Here is a 16950-nt window from a genome sequence, read left to right as displayed (position 1 = left end):
GATGTTATTAAAATGTGCAACCTTTGGGAAGTGATGAGATTTCAAGGCCTACCCTCCTCAATTTGATTAGTGCCTGAACGATGGAAACCTGAGGGAGTTTGCTGGGAGTTGTTCTTATGTAAGGACGGACTAAAAATAATTTTTGTCTGCTTACAAATTACTCATTCTAGAGTCTTTTGCTACTCTGGCCCTACTGAATTAAGACAGAATTATATCAGAAAAGTTTCCTAAATGACATACCTATCCTTAATGTATGTGTACATAACAACATTGTATCAAAGACTTGAGGCAAAAGTGCATATATCTGCAAGGAGAAAATAAATGATGCTATGATTATAGTTGAAGGCTTCAACCTTTCTTTACCAGTGATAGACAGATCAGAGAGGAACAAAACAGTCAAGACATGTTTGAAGGGAAAAACATCAATCAGCTGGGTCTCATTTACATTTCTACAATGCTTCATTTAGCAACAGAGGAAGAATAGTCTTCTCAACTTATACATGAAAATCATGGAAATTGACAGTATTCTGGAAAACAAAACACATTGTAGCCAAGTGAAAGGAAGAGAGCCATATCACACTGTAGGAAGTGATATGGCTCTCAGACCACAGTAGAATTAAACTAGAGGATCATGATGGGAAGATAACATGTGGACCAAAGATGTCTCAGAGGAAACTAAATTACATTTCAAAATAACTCAAACTGCAGCCATCGGTGTTTGCAGGATAAAGTATAGAAGTGTGTGGTATGTGGGGCAGGGGTGTATTTTATATTTACGGGATATTAGGGATAAGTCTATGCTCCATGTTTGACAATCTAAATGTAACGAATGGATCAATTCCTTGAAACATACACAAATCAGCACTAACAAACAGAAGAATTAGTCATCAAAATAGGAATTTGTTGCTGTTTGTTTTTGCTCTTTTGGGAGCCCTGCCACCTACCTTCCAAATAAATCACACGTGGAGGCTTATTCTTAATTAAGAATGTCTGGCCTTAGCTTGGCTTATTTCTAGCCAGCTTTTCCTAACTTTAATTAACTTGTCTGTTTTTTGCATCTGGACTTTTCCCATTTTCTTACTAATGTAAATCTTACTCTTACTCTGTGGCTTGCTGTGTAGCTGGGTGGTTGGTCCCTGGAGTCCTACTCCTTCTCTAGTTACTTTTTTTTCTCCTCCCAGATTTCTCCTTCTATATATTCTCTCTGCTTTCCATCCCCACCTATCCTTTCTCCTGTCTCACTATTGGTCATTCAGCTCTTTATTAGAGAATCAGATGTTTTAGACAAGCAAAGTAACACAGCTTCACAGAGTTAAGCAAATGCAACATAAAAAAAAGTAACACACCTTAACATAATATTCTACAACAGGAATTTACCTGCTAAAGAGTTTGAATAGACTGATAACTTTCCAAACAATACACAAACCCAAGCCAGTATTAGAAATGCAAACTGCATATTAATATCTCTCATGAACATTAAAAGGAAAAATAACTCAAAATTGTAAACATATCAAATCTAACAATGTATTAAGAATAATTCAATGCCATGAGCAAAATGGTTTTATTCCAAGCATGTTAGGCCAGTAAAAATTCAATAATAATTCATTATAGTGTGTCAAATCAATAAGGAATAGACAAAAATCTTATGTTTATACATGTAGACACATATATGGGGTAGAAAATGCTGACATAAATCCTCAAGATTTCTGGAGAATCAGAAACAGCTACTAATACACACAAATAATAAGGACTTTCTGGGAATTTAAAATCAAAAAAGAAACTGATGAAAACACACAAAGAGAACCGAGGCACTTTTGAGGTGAGAGGAACAATCTCCATTATCAACAACAACAACAACAAAAAAGGGGGTAAACTTTTCTAGCAGAATTATGGAATCCCTCAAGGAGATAGTGCCTTAGGTACAAGCTAATAATGAATCAAGGGGCTCCAAGCATGATGATTCAGTAACTTGTCCGAGGGGCTGATGAGAATAGCATTTGTACCCAGAATGTACTGGGCAGGTAAATCCTGTGGAGATGATTAGGCTCAGGAGTTTCAAAGTTGAGCAACAGAATCAAACATATGAGGCAATGATTCTTGGGACTTCTACAAACAGCATGTAACTCCTCCATCAAATAAATAATAAAAATATTTCATCAGAAAGATAAGGCCACCAAAGTCATAGTTCCTCTTTGACATTCGAGTGACATAGAGCTGTAGGTCATTCAGAATGTACAGTCACTACCAGAAGAAAGGTATTTATTGCTTTGCCTGAGGAACTGGCACATACGTACTAATATTATTCATAAAAGTTCCACCTACATACAGAGCTGTAACCAAATACTTCTGGAAATTCATAAAATGGAAATGCTAAATTTTAAAGATTATAGAATGTCATGGAGACTCTCCCTGAGGTTAGAAGGGAAAAGGAGCCACCAGGTTTCCAAGAGAACTTATGAATTCTAACACTGGAATGTGAACGGTTTCCTCATAGGCAGGGCAGGTGAACACAGGAAAGAAAGGTGGGCTTCAAATAGAAGAAAGCCCAGGTGAGGATACAAGTTCGTTAGTGACAGGGGCCTCAGAAGAAACCACATCTGTCCACACACCGATCTTGGGCCTTTGGACAGGACTGTGAGAGAATGCATTGCTAGTGTTTAAGCCACCTAATTTATAGTTTTTTGTTTTTGTTTTTGTTTTTTACTATGGTCCCTAGCAAATAAATATACATATCAAATGACAAAACAGCCCATGATTGTGGGTTGCATAGAATTAATAGAGTGGTGAAAAAGTTAGCTGTAAAGTAGTTTTAATCAAGTTAACATGCTATGAATGTCAGGTATTTTTATTAATATGATTATCAAGAAGTATGTGTGTTCTTTATGGAGCACATCTAATATCACAGCCAATTACAAGAAACCACAGAGCTTGGCCAGTAAAATCTTGCCAAAGGCCTTATTTTGGGGGTGGGAGTTAGATTCAAAGTATGAAATTCATTGTTAATCATAATAGATGGAATTTTTCAGCTAATTTAATAAAAATATCTAATTCACACAAAGCAACAATTACAGTTAAATCCATGGGAATGAGGAAGGACAGCTGAAATCAAGGGACTCCAATAAATCACAAGTGATGGCAATAAATGACAAAGCAAAAGGCAAACAGAAATCCAAGAAAATGCCCTATTATTCTGAAGAAAGAAGAGTTGCAAAGCAGATGAGTGTCATTGTCTTGAGTCTTATAAGATTGTACCAACATAGCTTTGACATGTAAGAGCTGAGACTGATAAACACATACACAAAACAAAACAAACAACAACAAAAATAGATACTCAGTACAGTTAAGGAACTTGACATGCCTTTTTCCTAAGTAGGCAAAACAGGATAGTAAAGAGGAAGAGTGGATGAAATGGTTTGATTAGCTCTGTTTTTTTCACTCATCTATGTATCTACCCATATTAGCAATGAACTAGGTGTGATCATTCCTTCACACATTTTAAAGAAAATGTGTGTGTGTATATACAGATTCAACATATGATAATAGGGTCCTATAAAATCAAACGAAGTAGGGCAAAGGATTCAATCAATGGTATTGAAAAAAATGGCTGCTATGTGGGAAAAATATCTTAAGATTCTAATCTAACACCATTTTTTTCTTTATGAGTGTCTTTTAATGAGAAAATATGCAATGTTATGTCTGTCATGAAGCATTCCATTGATTTAATTACAGTTAATGCGTACTGACCAGGAACTGTCAATCTACAAAGTAATTGAACGACATTTCATACATTACACTAGAAATGTAAAACTTTTGGGATCACACTGGTCAACTTACTTCAATATCTAACACCATTTCTATGCAAGGAAAAAACAAGTAATTAGCTAAATCTACAACTCCAAATTATAGAATATTAAATGAGAACATTTTACTTTTTTATGTTGGGAAAGGGTAAGTAAGATATCAAATCCAGAATCTATACAGAATATAAAGACTGGTAAAGTTCACCAACTAAAAAATGTTAAAGAAAAGTTTCTTTAGTTTCCAATATGTTAAACAGTTCTTTGAAGAAGTCTTACTCAGCCTGGGACCCAGACTTCTAAGCAAAGCTGATTTAGGTTATTTCTCAAGGTGACTTTGTACCTAGTCCATTTATAGTCAGGTGTAAGAAATACTTTCTTTTGCAAATTCCCACTTCTATGTCTTAACAATGTGACTTGATTTTAATTTCCAGGAGGAATGCTCTTCAGCTGGAGGTGACTTTTCTCTCTTTATGACACCGTGAAGGGGAAGTCTGTGCAGAAGGTCACATTAGATTAGCTCCCTCCTCTTGAGTGTCAACCTCTCTGCATTTGTGTAGTGCCCCACTGTCTTGTGTAATTTATAATTTATAGTGTTTTACAGCAATTTTTTCTCTAAGGTTTTTTTTTCTATTATCTGCAAGGGAAGATACACAGACTATTCTAGCATCTTTTTCTCTATGTCAGATGTCAGAGTATATCCTTGTTGTCAAATCCTATATACCCAATTTTACCAATCTGTTAATATGGGCCCATGATTCTTGTCATGTGGTAGATGATGAGTGTGTGCACATACATTCACAGATTTATCCTATCCATATCCTGTGCATCTCTGTCAAACATTGGTTTAACAAAACATGCCAAATTAATACATGGGACATTCATATTATACAGGGAGATTTAGAATCTATTTTCAAAATGGGCAATTTACCCAAAAAAAAAGCAAAAAAAAAAAAAAAAACCAAACAAACAAAAAACCCCACCACGTTGGATGTCCCATTTAGGACTGAGGACTCCATGGTCACTTATTCTCTGTGAGTCTATGTTAGTTAGCATCTATTGCACAGAGAAAATAATGAGATGAAGATTGAGAGACACGTGAATCATTACGAGAAGTTAACGTGGGTCATTAGAGTACTATATGCATTAGCAGAGGAATAGTAATAAGTTCTTTCATAGGACCTATGGCCTGTCTACTCACAGGTTCTTGGCCTCGATACTGTGCTAGCAGTGGGTTCTATATTGTGGAGTTGGCCTTACTTAAATCCAAGCAGAAAGTCATTAATTATTTCCATGATATCTGTGCCACTATTACCCCAGTATGCATATCTTGCCAAAGAGGTCTTTATTGTAGCAAGTTGGGTAAACATCTGGCTAAAAAAATATCTTCTAAAGCTCAGGAACCATTGTGAATGATGAGGTGGAAAGACTGTAAGATCCAGAGGTGGTGGATGACCACACACACACACACACACACACCAAACAAACAAAACAAAAAACAAAAAACCCAAACAAACAATATTTTATGATCACAGCAGAGCAGTTGCACATATGAATTCACAGTGATTGTGACAACACCCACAAGACCTATACAAGTTCAAGCCAGACAAAAATCTCAACATGGAGGGGTGTCCTGGGCATGAAGTCTCACCCCTAGCCAAGGAGATATTGGTAATTGATAACTGCTGGAGAGGGAGAGTCAGTTTTTTTTAAAGGTAAAACCTCTGGTAGGTCTACCATGTGCCAATGGATAATCACATATCCAAGAGTATATTGGCAACAATAATTCAACTCCATAAATTAAACAAAAAGAATGATAATGCAATGATGGGTGGATATGGAAGAGGATATAGATCTGGGAGGAAATGGAAGAGAAGGTTAATATAATCAAAGTACAATGCATGCATTTCTCAAAGAATTAACCAAATAACAATAAAAACATCTTATCTCATTTTAACTATTGCTACAGCAATATTATTTACATTGCAGTACAGAAATGTCCACAACATAGGAATAGGTATATTGGTAACTACAGCCATGCTATATTACTTTTACTTATGCTTAAATTAGTGAGAATTGATGAATTTTATTGACCAATATAATCTGGCTTTCTTGCAGGTCTGTTTAAAGGGCAGATATCTGCTATGTATTTTCAGCCATTCCTATGTATAACACGCTATGGGGCCATTTACACGTATCATTGTTTCCTCTCTTAAATGCTTACTAGTATTATTCCCCAAAGCTGGTTGTAATGAGCAGTGCCACACAGCTTGTGAAAGCAACAGATATCAAGTTTAAGCAAGGATGAAAGAAAACTGCTGGGTCAGAGAAGTCAATTAAAACCTACTTTTAAAAACAAGCTCTCTGAAAAGAGCACTGATAACAAATCTCCACAACTTTCATCATAACACAAATTCACTTTTATCCTAAACAGCAATAATAAAAGTAATTTAAACTCTGATATGTATGTTGACCTAGGTCTATCTCACATGAACTGTTGTCTATTTAATTTTGAATATACATCCCTTATAAATACAAGTATATTTTCAATTCAGCATATTTTCCTCTGAGCAGTTTTAGAATTTTGTTGTTGTTCTTGTTTTGGTTTTTGTTTGTTTGTTTGCTTGCTTGCTTGCTTTTAATCTCTATTTCTCCTCACTTGTCTATCCCCATGACTGGAGATTTCTGCAGCAATACTGATAGTTGTAAAAAAGGGTTGGCTCCTTGCATCTACACAAGTCTATGGGAACAGTCAGGGCCTGTGGAAAAGAACATTTGCACAGTCACTTTATAAATTATAGCCTTGCTGCACTAAATTCTAACCTAGTGCCTGATTAATATGTGAATATAAATCCAAGATGTATTTCTTCCATTACTAAGCAGACTTCCTCATTGTATTTCTTTGGGTCATCATTCATACTATCACCTTATATATAGTTAGTGAAGAGAGTTGTGAGTTGTGAATTAGATGCTCTCTGCCCATGGCTGTTGTCTCTGGTCCACAGTCATCTGGGTTTTAAGACACAAGATGAATTGGAATGAGTCTCATCCTTCTATTATTTTCTATTTTGAGGTTTATGAGGCTAGAGTGTCACCAAGAGCAGAGATCTACTTGAACTAGTTCACAGTGGAAACATTTGAAAGTCTGACTTTTCTCTAAGTAGTGGTCAACATGACATACTTTAGAAAGTCACTGAAGTCAGATCTCAGTTTGACAAAGAAGATGCCATCTTGTCTCTTGTCCTTCAAGCATTTATCCAATAGATGATTATATGAAGCTACTGAACAAATGAAATAAATGTGTTGTTTCATAGGAAACTAGGGAGAACATATATATTCATCATACCTTTCACCACTTTCTATACATTTTGCATTTGTAGGGACATAAGATTATTTGACTTACCACTACATTTTTGTGAAATTTATGATGTAAAGCAAATTTGTATTAAAAACTATAATATGTCATATACAAAATATACAAATCTTTTTCTAAAGAACTACATTTCAATAACTATTTATAGAATATAAAGGCAATTTTTTAGTAATGAGTATGTAAGCATTAAATAGGCTTTGAAAACAGCTCTCTTGATATGAGAGATAGGAAGACACAAGAGTGAAGAGCAGGCAACAGAGCCAGCAGATGTGGGGAAACTAAAGTTTATCACCCCATAATTTTATGATATTGAGCAGATTCTGGAAGCTTCTTCTCCCTCATTGTCATCTATTATAACATACAAAAACACCATTGGATAAGGAATAGATTAATTAATTCATATAAAACTTTTAGTTTTGATTTGTAAAACAAGCTGATATTCTTATGTTTTGTATTGTTCTTGTTTTTCCCCAGGGCCACTCCTATTTTCCTGAAGGGGAAATCATTATCAGACTATATTGTATGGAAAAAATTTCAGTAAGTACATGCATATATGGAACTATCTCCCTGTACATTATAAACACATTTATTATAGGTCAATGAAGCTTGGAAAATGCACACACACAACCAGATTGATAAAGCAAGTACTCATCCAAAGGTTTCTCAGAAAAGTTAACTTTATCACCATGAAGAATACAGAAAGAAAGTTCATTGAGCAAGTCTCAGGGCTAATGATGTGCACGAGTAAACCCATGAAATTTTAACAGTCATCATAACAACAATATCCATGGCTTCTTAAATAAGAATATTTACATGCTAAGTGAATTTGGATTCTATAGGCTTTAATAGAAATTATTTAGATCTATGAACTCATCTTTAAAATAAGAGCTATTTCAGAATGGCAGTGTAATTATTCTTAAATGTGAAATTAGACCTCTAATGTTCCATCCATATTTGTCAAGCCATCTGTCATCAAAAAAGGAAGTTTTAATTCCCCCCCTCCCCGAGCAACTATAAAAACCTATATATTGCACAAAACCTTATGAAACTAGGTTTTATTAAATTTTTCATATAGTACATTTTGATCATATTCTTCCATCCAACTCCTCCCAGATCCTTTTTACCTCCCTAAACATCCACCTTCACGTTCTTTTTCTCTTTCTCTCAAAAAAAGAAGAATCAAAAGAAAAAAACCCAAACCCAGTAAGACAAAAACATGGCAAAACAATACAAAATGAAGTTTCTATGGATTACACAAAATGTCACAAAGAGTATAAATTTTGAAATGTATGTATTAATTTCCTTTGATCTCATTAAGATGAATTTGAAGAAATAAAGGTATTCACTTCTTTTTTTTACTGATATTACATTTAAAATCTGAACAAGTCAGAGGCTAGGAATCAGAACTACTAAAGACCAATATTCTCAGGAAAAAGTAATTTGGCTTCCTTTAGGTCTCTTAGGCAATATGGATGAAAAGAAGACCACTATTATTTTAACAAGAGAGTTAAATTTCATATGTGGGCATGTAGCTGAAAGACAGAAAGAAACTAACATGATTAAGTTCTTCTATATCAACTGCCAGAAAATAGACAATAATCAGTTAAATAGATACTAGTATTTTCCTATAATTTCTTGTCTTTGTATCAAATCATGCTGATGGCTTTATAAACATTTCAATATTCTTATTATTATCCACTTACTATAAAACAGTATTGAAGAGTTCCTAGTCCTTCAAAGTATTTGTTTTTATCATGCACCCTTCTACTTCAAAGGATAAAATAAGTCAGAGTAATTTTGTTTGTACTCTATAATTTAGCATGAAAATCATGTTTAATTTTACCTGAACTTATCAACTGTATAAATTTATATTGATTGCTTTAGTTTTATATGATGAATCTTATTAGCATGGTGATACAACTTAAGCATGCTTTATTTGAAAATAATCTCAATACACTGGTGAAAAAATGTCCTATTTGCTATTTGTAGGAATTTTTTCCATAGCAGACTGATAGTCGATGTTAAATCACGCTAGGCAGTCTCTTGACATGACTTCTGATATCATCTAACTTGTTCCTTTGATACAGAGTGAATGCTAATGGCTCTCCCCAGTTCATATGTTGATTCTTCCCATGGGAAATGTTATTAAGAAGTAGGATTTGTGGAGATCAACATCACCATATCATCACATAAAAATCACCATACTCCCAGGGTTTAGTGCTGGCCACAACCCTTCCAGTAGCTAACTACTCTGAGAGTTACTGGCTCAAGTAGAGAACGATCCAGAAATTAGACAAAGCAGGTCTCTCTGTATCTTTCTTTCTGTATAGCATATGCTTGCACGTGTGTGTGCATGTGCGTGCATGAATGAACACACATGCATAGCAGCTTATTTGTCTCTCAATTCTCTCTTATATTTCTGGTTGTGAGCCTAGCCTTTAACGGCTGAGCCATCTCTCCAGCCCTCAATTCTCTCTTTTCAAGTGGGAAAGATGCTCTCAAAGATATCAAACAACCCCAAGCCTATCATACACCTTACAACTTCAGAACTAGAAGAAACTTCACATGCCAAATCAAATAGAAAAGACAAGAAATACTGAACAAAAGTCACTGAATTAACCAACCTCCCCAAGACAGTTCGGAGTAGAAGGGAGCACACCATCATCATATTATCATTATCATCATCACTATTGCCTGTCATGTTGACTGCCAATTCCTCCCCAATATTCTTTCTAAAATTACTTGAAGACTACCCAGAATACAGAAATAGTTTTTTTTCTATACTGCTGCCCTCTAATTAGTAAAACCATGAATCACCCCCACAGCAAGGAATCACAAATCATGACTGAGACAAACATTTGTAATTTAGAGACTATTTATAGACACATGATTAAGAGCTAGGTGCTATATAGTTGGGTACCACAAGCAGATGACTAACCAACTACTCACAACAGTATGGTTGGGCGTTTGTTCTGAACGGAGGAGGATAGAGAATCATGCTAGTAAGTAAGTAAAATCTGCTTGCTTTTGTGAGCAACAAAGCACCATGGAATCAAAAGACTTATACTGCAGGGTGGCCAGGAAGTTAGACTACATGGAATTTATTACAATCATAAGTTAGGATCCCAAATTACTATATACTTTATGTAAAAAATCCACAGTATCAGGTGTTGGACTGACTCACATGTCCCTCAACTGTTAGAATGGACTTTCATTTCTACTGGTTTCCATTTGAAAATAGATACTCTCATAGAGTTGGGATAAGTACTCCATTTTCTTTGCATGCTTGAGAGACTCTGTTTGTCGGTGCTTAGAACTGATATGACTTTTCTTCTTTTGTTTTCTCTTTCAGGCTTCTTGGATAGACCACAGGTTGATAAGTAATGGATGCTAGATTTTTTTACATAAGATTTTCTGCTAATTGTGTAATCTAGAAGGAAAAGTTGCTAAGCATTTTTAGGTCTGGATTTCCTTACTTTAGAGTTTGAAAGAAATACCTCCCCCATTAGGTGAATGTTTGAACTAAAATTAATAGTACATACAATGTGTATAAAATATCTACCAAAACACAGGAAGCAGTTACAACAGTTGTCACCATTTTCCAGAGACAGTGTTTGAGTTAAAGGCAATAAAACCAGTCATGGTGGTCTAAACAATTGATTGCTATGTCATAACACTGGGAGTTGTATTCTAATACACACTTTTAATTAAAAGGAGAGCTCAAAATTGATTCATCCTGGTTAAAAAAATACCTCATTAGTCTTTCATAAAACTAGAAACATAAATACTGTGACTTCTATTAAAGACTGATGTTTTATACTTGGGGCAGATCTAAATTTAAAATTTCAAGGCTGCTTTACCTTTTTTGCTTGAGGTAGAGATTTCTCTATCATTATCTCTTATATCACATTTCTTCATTGTCTTTTGGCAAGTCCTTATTTGTAAAGTACATGTATAATCTACTCAGACTCCTTTCTCTCCAGGTACTCTTTAAATAGCAGACACTGTAATTGAGTTCAGGTGGCAGTCATCAATGAGTTTAATCTTGACTCAGATGGAGATGAATGACACAGTACCTTATGCCCAAATCCCAGAGCCCCAGGTAGAGATGAGAAATTAATGATGCCGCTCTCGGCAGCATGATTACAAAAGGGGGTGTTGGGTGAAACTTTAGTGGTGAATATTTCCATGGACACAAATATATCTCCTTCCATACCTTTAATATCCCCATAATCCAGGGATCCACCATGTAGAACCAGAAACGAACATTACACATTCCAAGACTTGCTGGGAAAAATTGAGAGGTAATGATTCTTGCAGTAGACCCTTCTTTGGAGACAGAAGAGTTGACATACAGGAAATGCCGGCCACTACCTAGAACAGATTGAGAAATAATTTTGCTTTTCAGTGCAGCAATATATTTTACTGAGCAATACAGAATGTGTTTCAACCATGTACAAATATCACTATCACCTCAAATATTCTCCCTTTCCCACCCTCTCCCCCCTGCACACACACTTAAATAGAATTTATCCTTTACAAGTCATCTCAAAACAGCAATTAATTCTTCTGAAGAAAAAGATGTTGCTTTGGTCATGTGGTGGGTAGGATTTATTTTACACAGACTCAACTCTGTTGACTCTGAAGGCATAGTACTTTCTTCCAACTCGTTCAAACCTGTCTGTTTTAAGCCATAGTATCTTGTATGTTATGCATAGTAAACAGGTACAAGGTGTGCACTGGGGAGTGATTGCACCTTATTTTCAGTTGATCTACACTAGAAAGAGTAGTAAGACCTGGCTACAGTTCCAGCAGAATGTGATTCTGAGAATCATTACATAGTTTGTTTGTTGATGCATGTATGCGTCTGTGGAGCGGTGGGGGGCGGGGGGTTCTTGCCCTTGTAAGCATATGTGAAAGGTACAGGTTAATAATATATGGATCCTTCTGTCACTCTCCACCTTACACGTTGACACAAGGCTTCTCAGTGAATCTGGAGTTTCTCCATTATGCTAATCTTTCTGGCCAGCAAGCACTAAGGATCCTCATGTCTCCATGACCAATAGGTTACAGATACATGCTACACAGTCTGGCTTTTAAATGAGTGCTGGGGACCTGAACTCAGGTCCTTGTGCTTGCACAATACTGGCTTTACTCACTTAGTCCAAAGCCCCATTATATTTTGTTCCACTGAGCTATAAATAAATAGTGTCTGTGCTCCTCAGATGCATTTGTTGGTCAAAGGTCTCTGTATTCAAGACAATTGGATTTGTGTTCTGTTTGACAACATTGTCAAAACTTAACAAGCTACTTTTCTCTTCCTTGCTTTTTCTAGGGTAGCAGATAAGTTACTTATATAGTTCCAAACAAGACTAATAAATTATTTTCAACTTAATACAATATTTCTCTGTGGCTTATCAGTATTCAAGGATCAGCACCAATGTCCCGCCTTCACTTCTGAGAGTAGCACCTCCTGCTCTCTTTTGTCGTTCCAAGTAACTTGGTCAGAGTTCTTTCTTCTTTATTTATCCTTTCACAATTATCTCCTAGCTTTACTTATTTTATTTCTTTTACATATTGCATTAATAGTTACTCCTAGTAAACACTTCCATTTTCTTCTTCCTTTGATTTTAAACAGCCTTTAATTTTTCTTAGATTAATTTTGCAGCTTTTTTCCCCTTCAAATGTTCAAAATTTTTCTTATGTATTACAATGTATTCAGTGAAATACACAGATTTTGATGCTCTGTTCTCTTTTGAGTTAAAATATGTCAAGATATGTATTGCAACTTCCGTGACCCATGACTTATTTAGAAGCTGTATTTGAATCTGTATGTGGTTGGGAGTTTTGTAATCATATTCCTATTGCTGAGTTCTTGCATTATAAGGAGAAATGTGGAAAAATTGGGAAAGATTTGAAAGACTTATCAATTTTAATCACTGGAAGAAATGGGGTTCTTCTTAAGTTAGGCAACCATATAAAGAAAGCAAAGAATGCCTCTGATTTTATGTGAAATATCAGTTCTCCCTAAGCGAAGTTGTAGAATGTGTACTAATGCTGCTTATGAGTCTTTGTCTGAACTCCTAATGTTCTTTTGATGAGTGTCTTATCTTCAGTTTTAATCTCTCTGTCTTTATATTAAGCATAAATTCTGCACAGATAGTATTATGGTCTTTTTTTCTACACTGACAATGGCTTTCTTTTAATTGATGAATTTGTACTATTTATCTCTATTGATATAGCTATACTACTGATAAAGATATTTCAATATCTATAATAATTTTTAACATATTATACTCATTATTGTTTGTTTCTTTTGTCCTTCATTCATTATCTCTATTTTGTAGCTTTAATTAAAATTTTTATAGGGTTCAAATTTTCATTTTTCTGTATACTAGTTATATATCTTGTAAAAAGCACCTTTGCTAGTGAACGACCTTGAGCTTGAAAAATACATTACAATTAACTCTAGCACTCCTTCAAATGCCTGCATATCTCTTCATGGGTCACAAAGGGGAGTACTGTCCAACACCATACTCCCGTTTAAATCAATTCAACTTTCTTACATTGTTGAACATTTATCTTCCCCTGTGTCAGTTTAGTTTTAGTGAAACAGTTTATTTTGAGGTCAGACCTTCTTCAGAGAAGAATGTTCATGGGTGTTCCCATGACTGTATTCCCCTCCCCCTGTGAAAGCTGAGAAAACTCCTATTCTATGTAAAAAGCCGGTGAGGATTTCAGAGTAGATGTTTCCCTAAGACTGCTCCTTTCTGAGTTTCATCTCCTGAAGGTTTCCATATTGAGCCCACACCTACTGGACAATCCCAGCTTGAATGTCCTACCCATTTGCCACAGAGATTCTGGCCCAAGGTTTTCTGTCTTAGCATTTGTGACCCTGTGTGCATTTGTTTGTCTCTTACAGAAGCAGCGGCTGTTCCTGTGACCTCGGCTCTCTAGTGGATCCATGAAATGTGAAGGCTTTTCAGCTGCATGGCTTGTTCATTGTTAAGAGGATGGGCAGTTTTCCTCAAACCTTCTGACATGCTGGGTAAGAACTGGAAATAACTTGCATCTATTTTTAAATGTTCCTTACTGAAAATCGCTCACGATGCTTTTCTGAAAGCTTATTTTTTTTAAAAATATCCGTCAAGAAAAATCTCTAGCAAGGTAAGGTGGCACACACCTGCTATTTTAGCCTTGGGAGGTTGAAACAGGAGAAATATAACACTTTTGAGACCAGCCTTGGCTTCAGTGTGATCTTGTCTCAAAAATTCAAACCTATTAAGTCTTGGGTCACAAGACAGAACAGAGAGACAACAGCACAATAAATAGATATGTATGAAGGGAAGGTGGCTAACAGTGTTCAGAATGAGATAGGAGAGGGCAGGGCAAGGGTGAGAGTAACCAAAATGCATTGTGTCAAAGTGTGACATTATCAGGGAATAAATTTGGCAAAAACAAAAGGACGTCCACCGTGAACAAATTAAAAATTATAAAACTGCCACTGCAAACAAAACAACACACATACAAAAGCAAAACAAAACAAAAAGGAAAAAAGAGCTAAGGGATATGACTCAAGAATCATCTTAATGAAGTTTCTTCAGGATAAATAGTGTAGGAGTTGAGTCAACTTGGAAGTTGTCTTCCTTCCCAAAGTCCCCTGAAGGGTATCTCACATGCTGCTAGATTGGGAAAAATAACCAGAGTGTTTTCTTTAAGTCACAAGAAAATATTTCTAGATTTGAAAATATTTTGTTGCATCATTTGGAAACAAAAGTTTTATTTGGCTCACACAGCTAAGATATAACTTGACTCCCCCCCCTTATAACTTTTGTAAAGGACAGTGGCTTATTCTTTGAAAATGTACTTTAATTCCATGCTGTCTTTAACCAAATAGAAACATATAATCTGCCTCTCATCTTGTTCCTTTTACATACATGAGGATTTCTAGTGCATTATAACCACATTGTCTTATCTTAGGTGTGAAGAAATAACTAGGTAATGTGTTTGGATAATGTAATCGTTTTTATAGTTTAGCTCCTAATTAGTATACATGTAAAATAGAAATTAATATACTTCAATTTCAAGTTTTTTCTGCCCTAAGTTCTAACCTGACATTGACAATCAAATATTTAGAGCCATAGAAAAGTAGCAATTACATTCACTGATGCAAATGTAATCAAGTTTACAGATAGGAATTGAATTCTGATTTAAAATATTGCATTTCAGTGTATTTATTCTTCACCCTATACATAGAAGAGTCTATGTATGGAGCCATCCCATGGGTCTTGGATAACCTACTGGTAGCTGTGTCCCCAATGGAGAGTGGTCCATCAATTGCCAATAGTTCTTCTGCTGTGCTTGAGAACTCCTAAGCCCCTCTTGCATTCATGCTAAAATTCTGACTGGCTTCTTCTTGTCATGTTGTGCAAGCAACCACAGCTGTGGTGAGCTGTTGTGTACAACAGCCATGTCAAATTTAGAAGTCAGCATTTCAAAGTTCTATTTGGTTCTTATATTCTTCCAGACCCATTTCACAAAATTCCCTAAATCTTGCATAAGGGGGGGGGGTGTTGGTATAGATGACCCATCCACAGCAGAGCAATGAGTTACTTTTGGGCTATACTTTACCTATTAGGAGTCTCTGCATTAACCACTACCCCTTGCAAAAAGAAGCTTCTCTGACCAAAGTTGAGGGTACACAGGTATTTAGAATGTGGTTTAGTAGCACCTTTAGCAACATCATAACAGACATGGGCTTTTGACCAGATTAATAGTGCCAGACATGAAATCTATGCAAATCAGGCCTCATATCCAATCAGAAAGTAGTTGGTTACTTCCATAACATTGCCATGCCACTATTGTATCAGTGGGCACATCCTGTGAAACAGGTCAGTATTGTAGCATTCAGGGGGCATGAGTAAGTCATTGATGTCTTTATTTCTCATCAGTCTAAATGAGCCTCTTCTGCCACAATGTAAGCTAGTCAATATAGAGAGTATTCCTGTCAATTTAAGGTTGAATTCTCTATATCCTGTATTAAAGCACCAAAGTGATCAATGCCCTCAGTAATATGGTTTTCTAACACACACACACACACACACACACACACACACACAATTAGAGAGGACAGCAGAACATTAACATCTGTAAATAAAGGGAGGTGGAAATAGTAAAGATTAAAGTTTTACTTGGGGATAGGTGGGCTAGGAAGAGAAGAGGGTAAGGGATGGGGTTTTACCACACCACAAGATAATCACTTTTGTGAGATTTAACAGCAAAACCTGTAGGCAATTCCAATTACGAGTTAGGGGACTCTGGGCTAAGTTTTCAAAGTATAATCTGAATAGTCTGTTCTAATTTACATGCTCAGTATGGGTTTTACAAAGTCCTATAGGAGAACACAGAAATCAAAAAAAGGTGACTACTGGCTGAGGTATTGATGCAGGTCTATGTGAAGGCGAACCCAGTTTAAAATGATAAAGCAGCTTGTGTTTTTGACAAACTGTTATTGTAAGACTTGTCCATACCTATATTTGATCAAGCAAAGAGACAACTTGTTGCATTGACACCTTTTTGTTCCAAAAATTAAAAGGTATTTCTGAGTATGGGTTACCTCACTCAGGATGATATTTTCTAGTTCCATCCATTTGCCTGCAAATTTCATGATGTCGTTGTTTTTTTACTGCTAGTAGTACTCCATTGTGTATATGTACCATATTTTGAAGGGCATCTATGTTGTTTCCAGATTCTGGCTATTACAAATAATGCTGCTATGAA

At 35.7% G+C, this 16950-nt stretch overlaps 1 protein-coding gene across 2 annotated transcripts in view; it reads right to left on the bottom strand.

Moving 5' to 3' along the window:
• Malrd1 (MAM and LDL receptor class A domain containing 1) overlaps positions 1-16950 on the bottom strand; it is a 584432-nt gene that overhangs the window by 122675 nt on the left and 444807 nt on the right. For both annotated transcript variants that reach the window (XM_037205982.1, XM_037205981.1), the window contains one exon: positions 11387-11544. In XM_037205982.1, the coding sequence (XP_037061877.1) occupies positions 11387-11544 (158 nt within the window). The remainder of the gene's footprint in view (positions 1-11386; positions 11545-16950) is intronic.

The sequence above is a fragment of the Peromyscus leucopus genome, chromosome 5 (genome assembly GCF_004664715.2).
Source record: "Peromyscus leucopus breed LL Stock chromosome 5, UCI_PerLeu_2.1, whole genome shotgun sequence".
Taxonomy (NCBI): Eukaryota; Metazoa; Chordata; class Mammalia; order Rodentia; family Cricetidae; genus Peromyscus; species Peromyscus leucopus.
The sequence above is the reverse complement of the archived record's forward strand: the minus strand, read 5'-3'. Positions and strand labels throughout refer to the sequence as shown.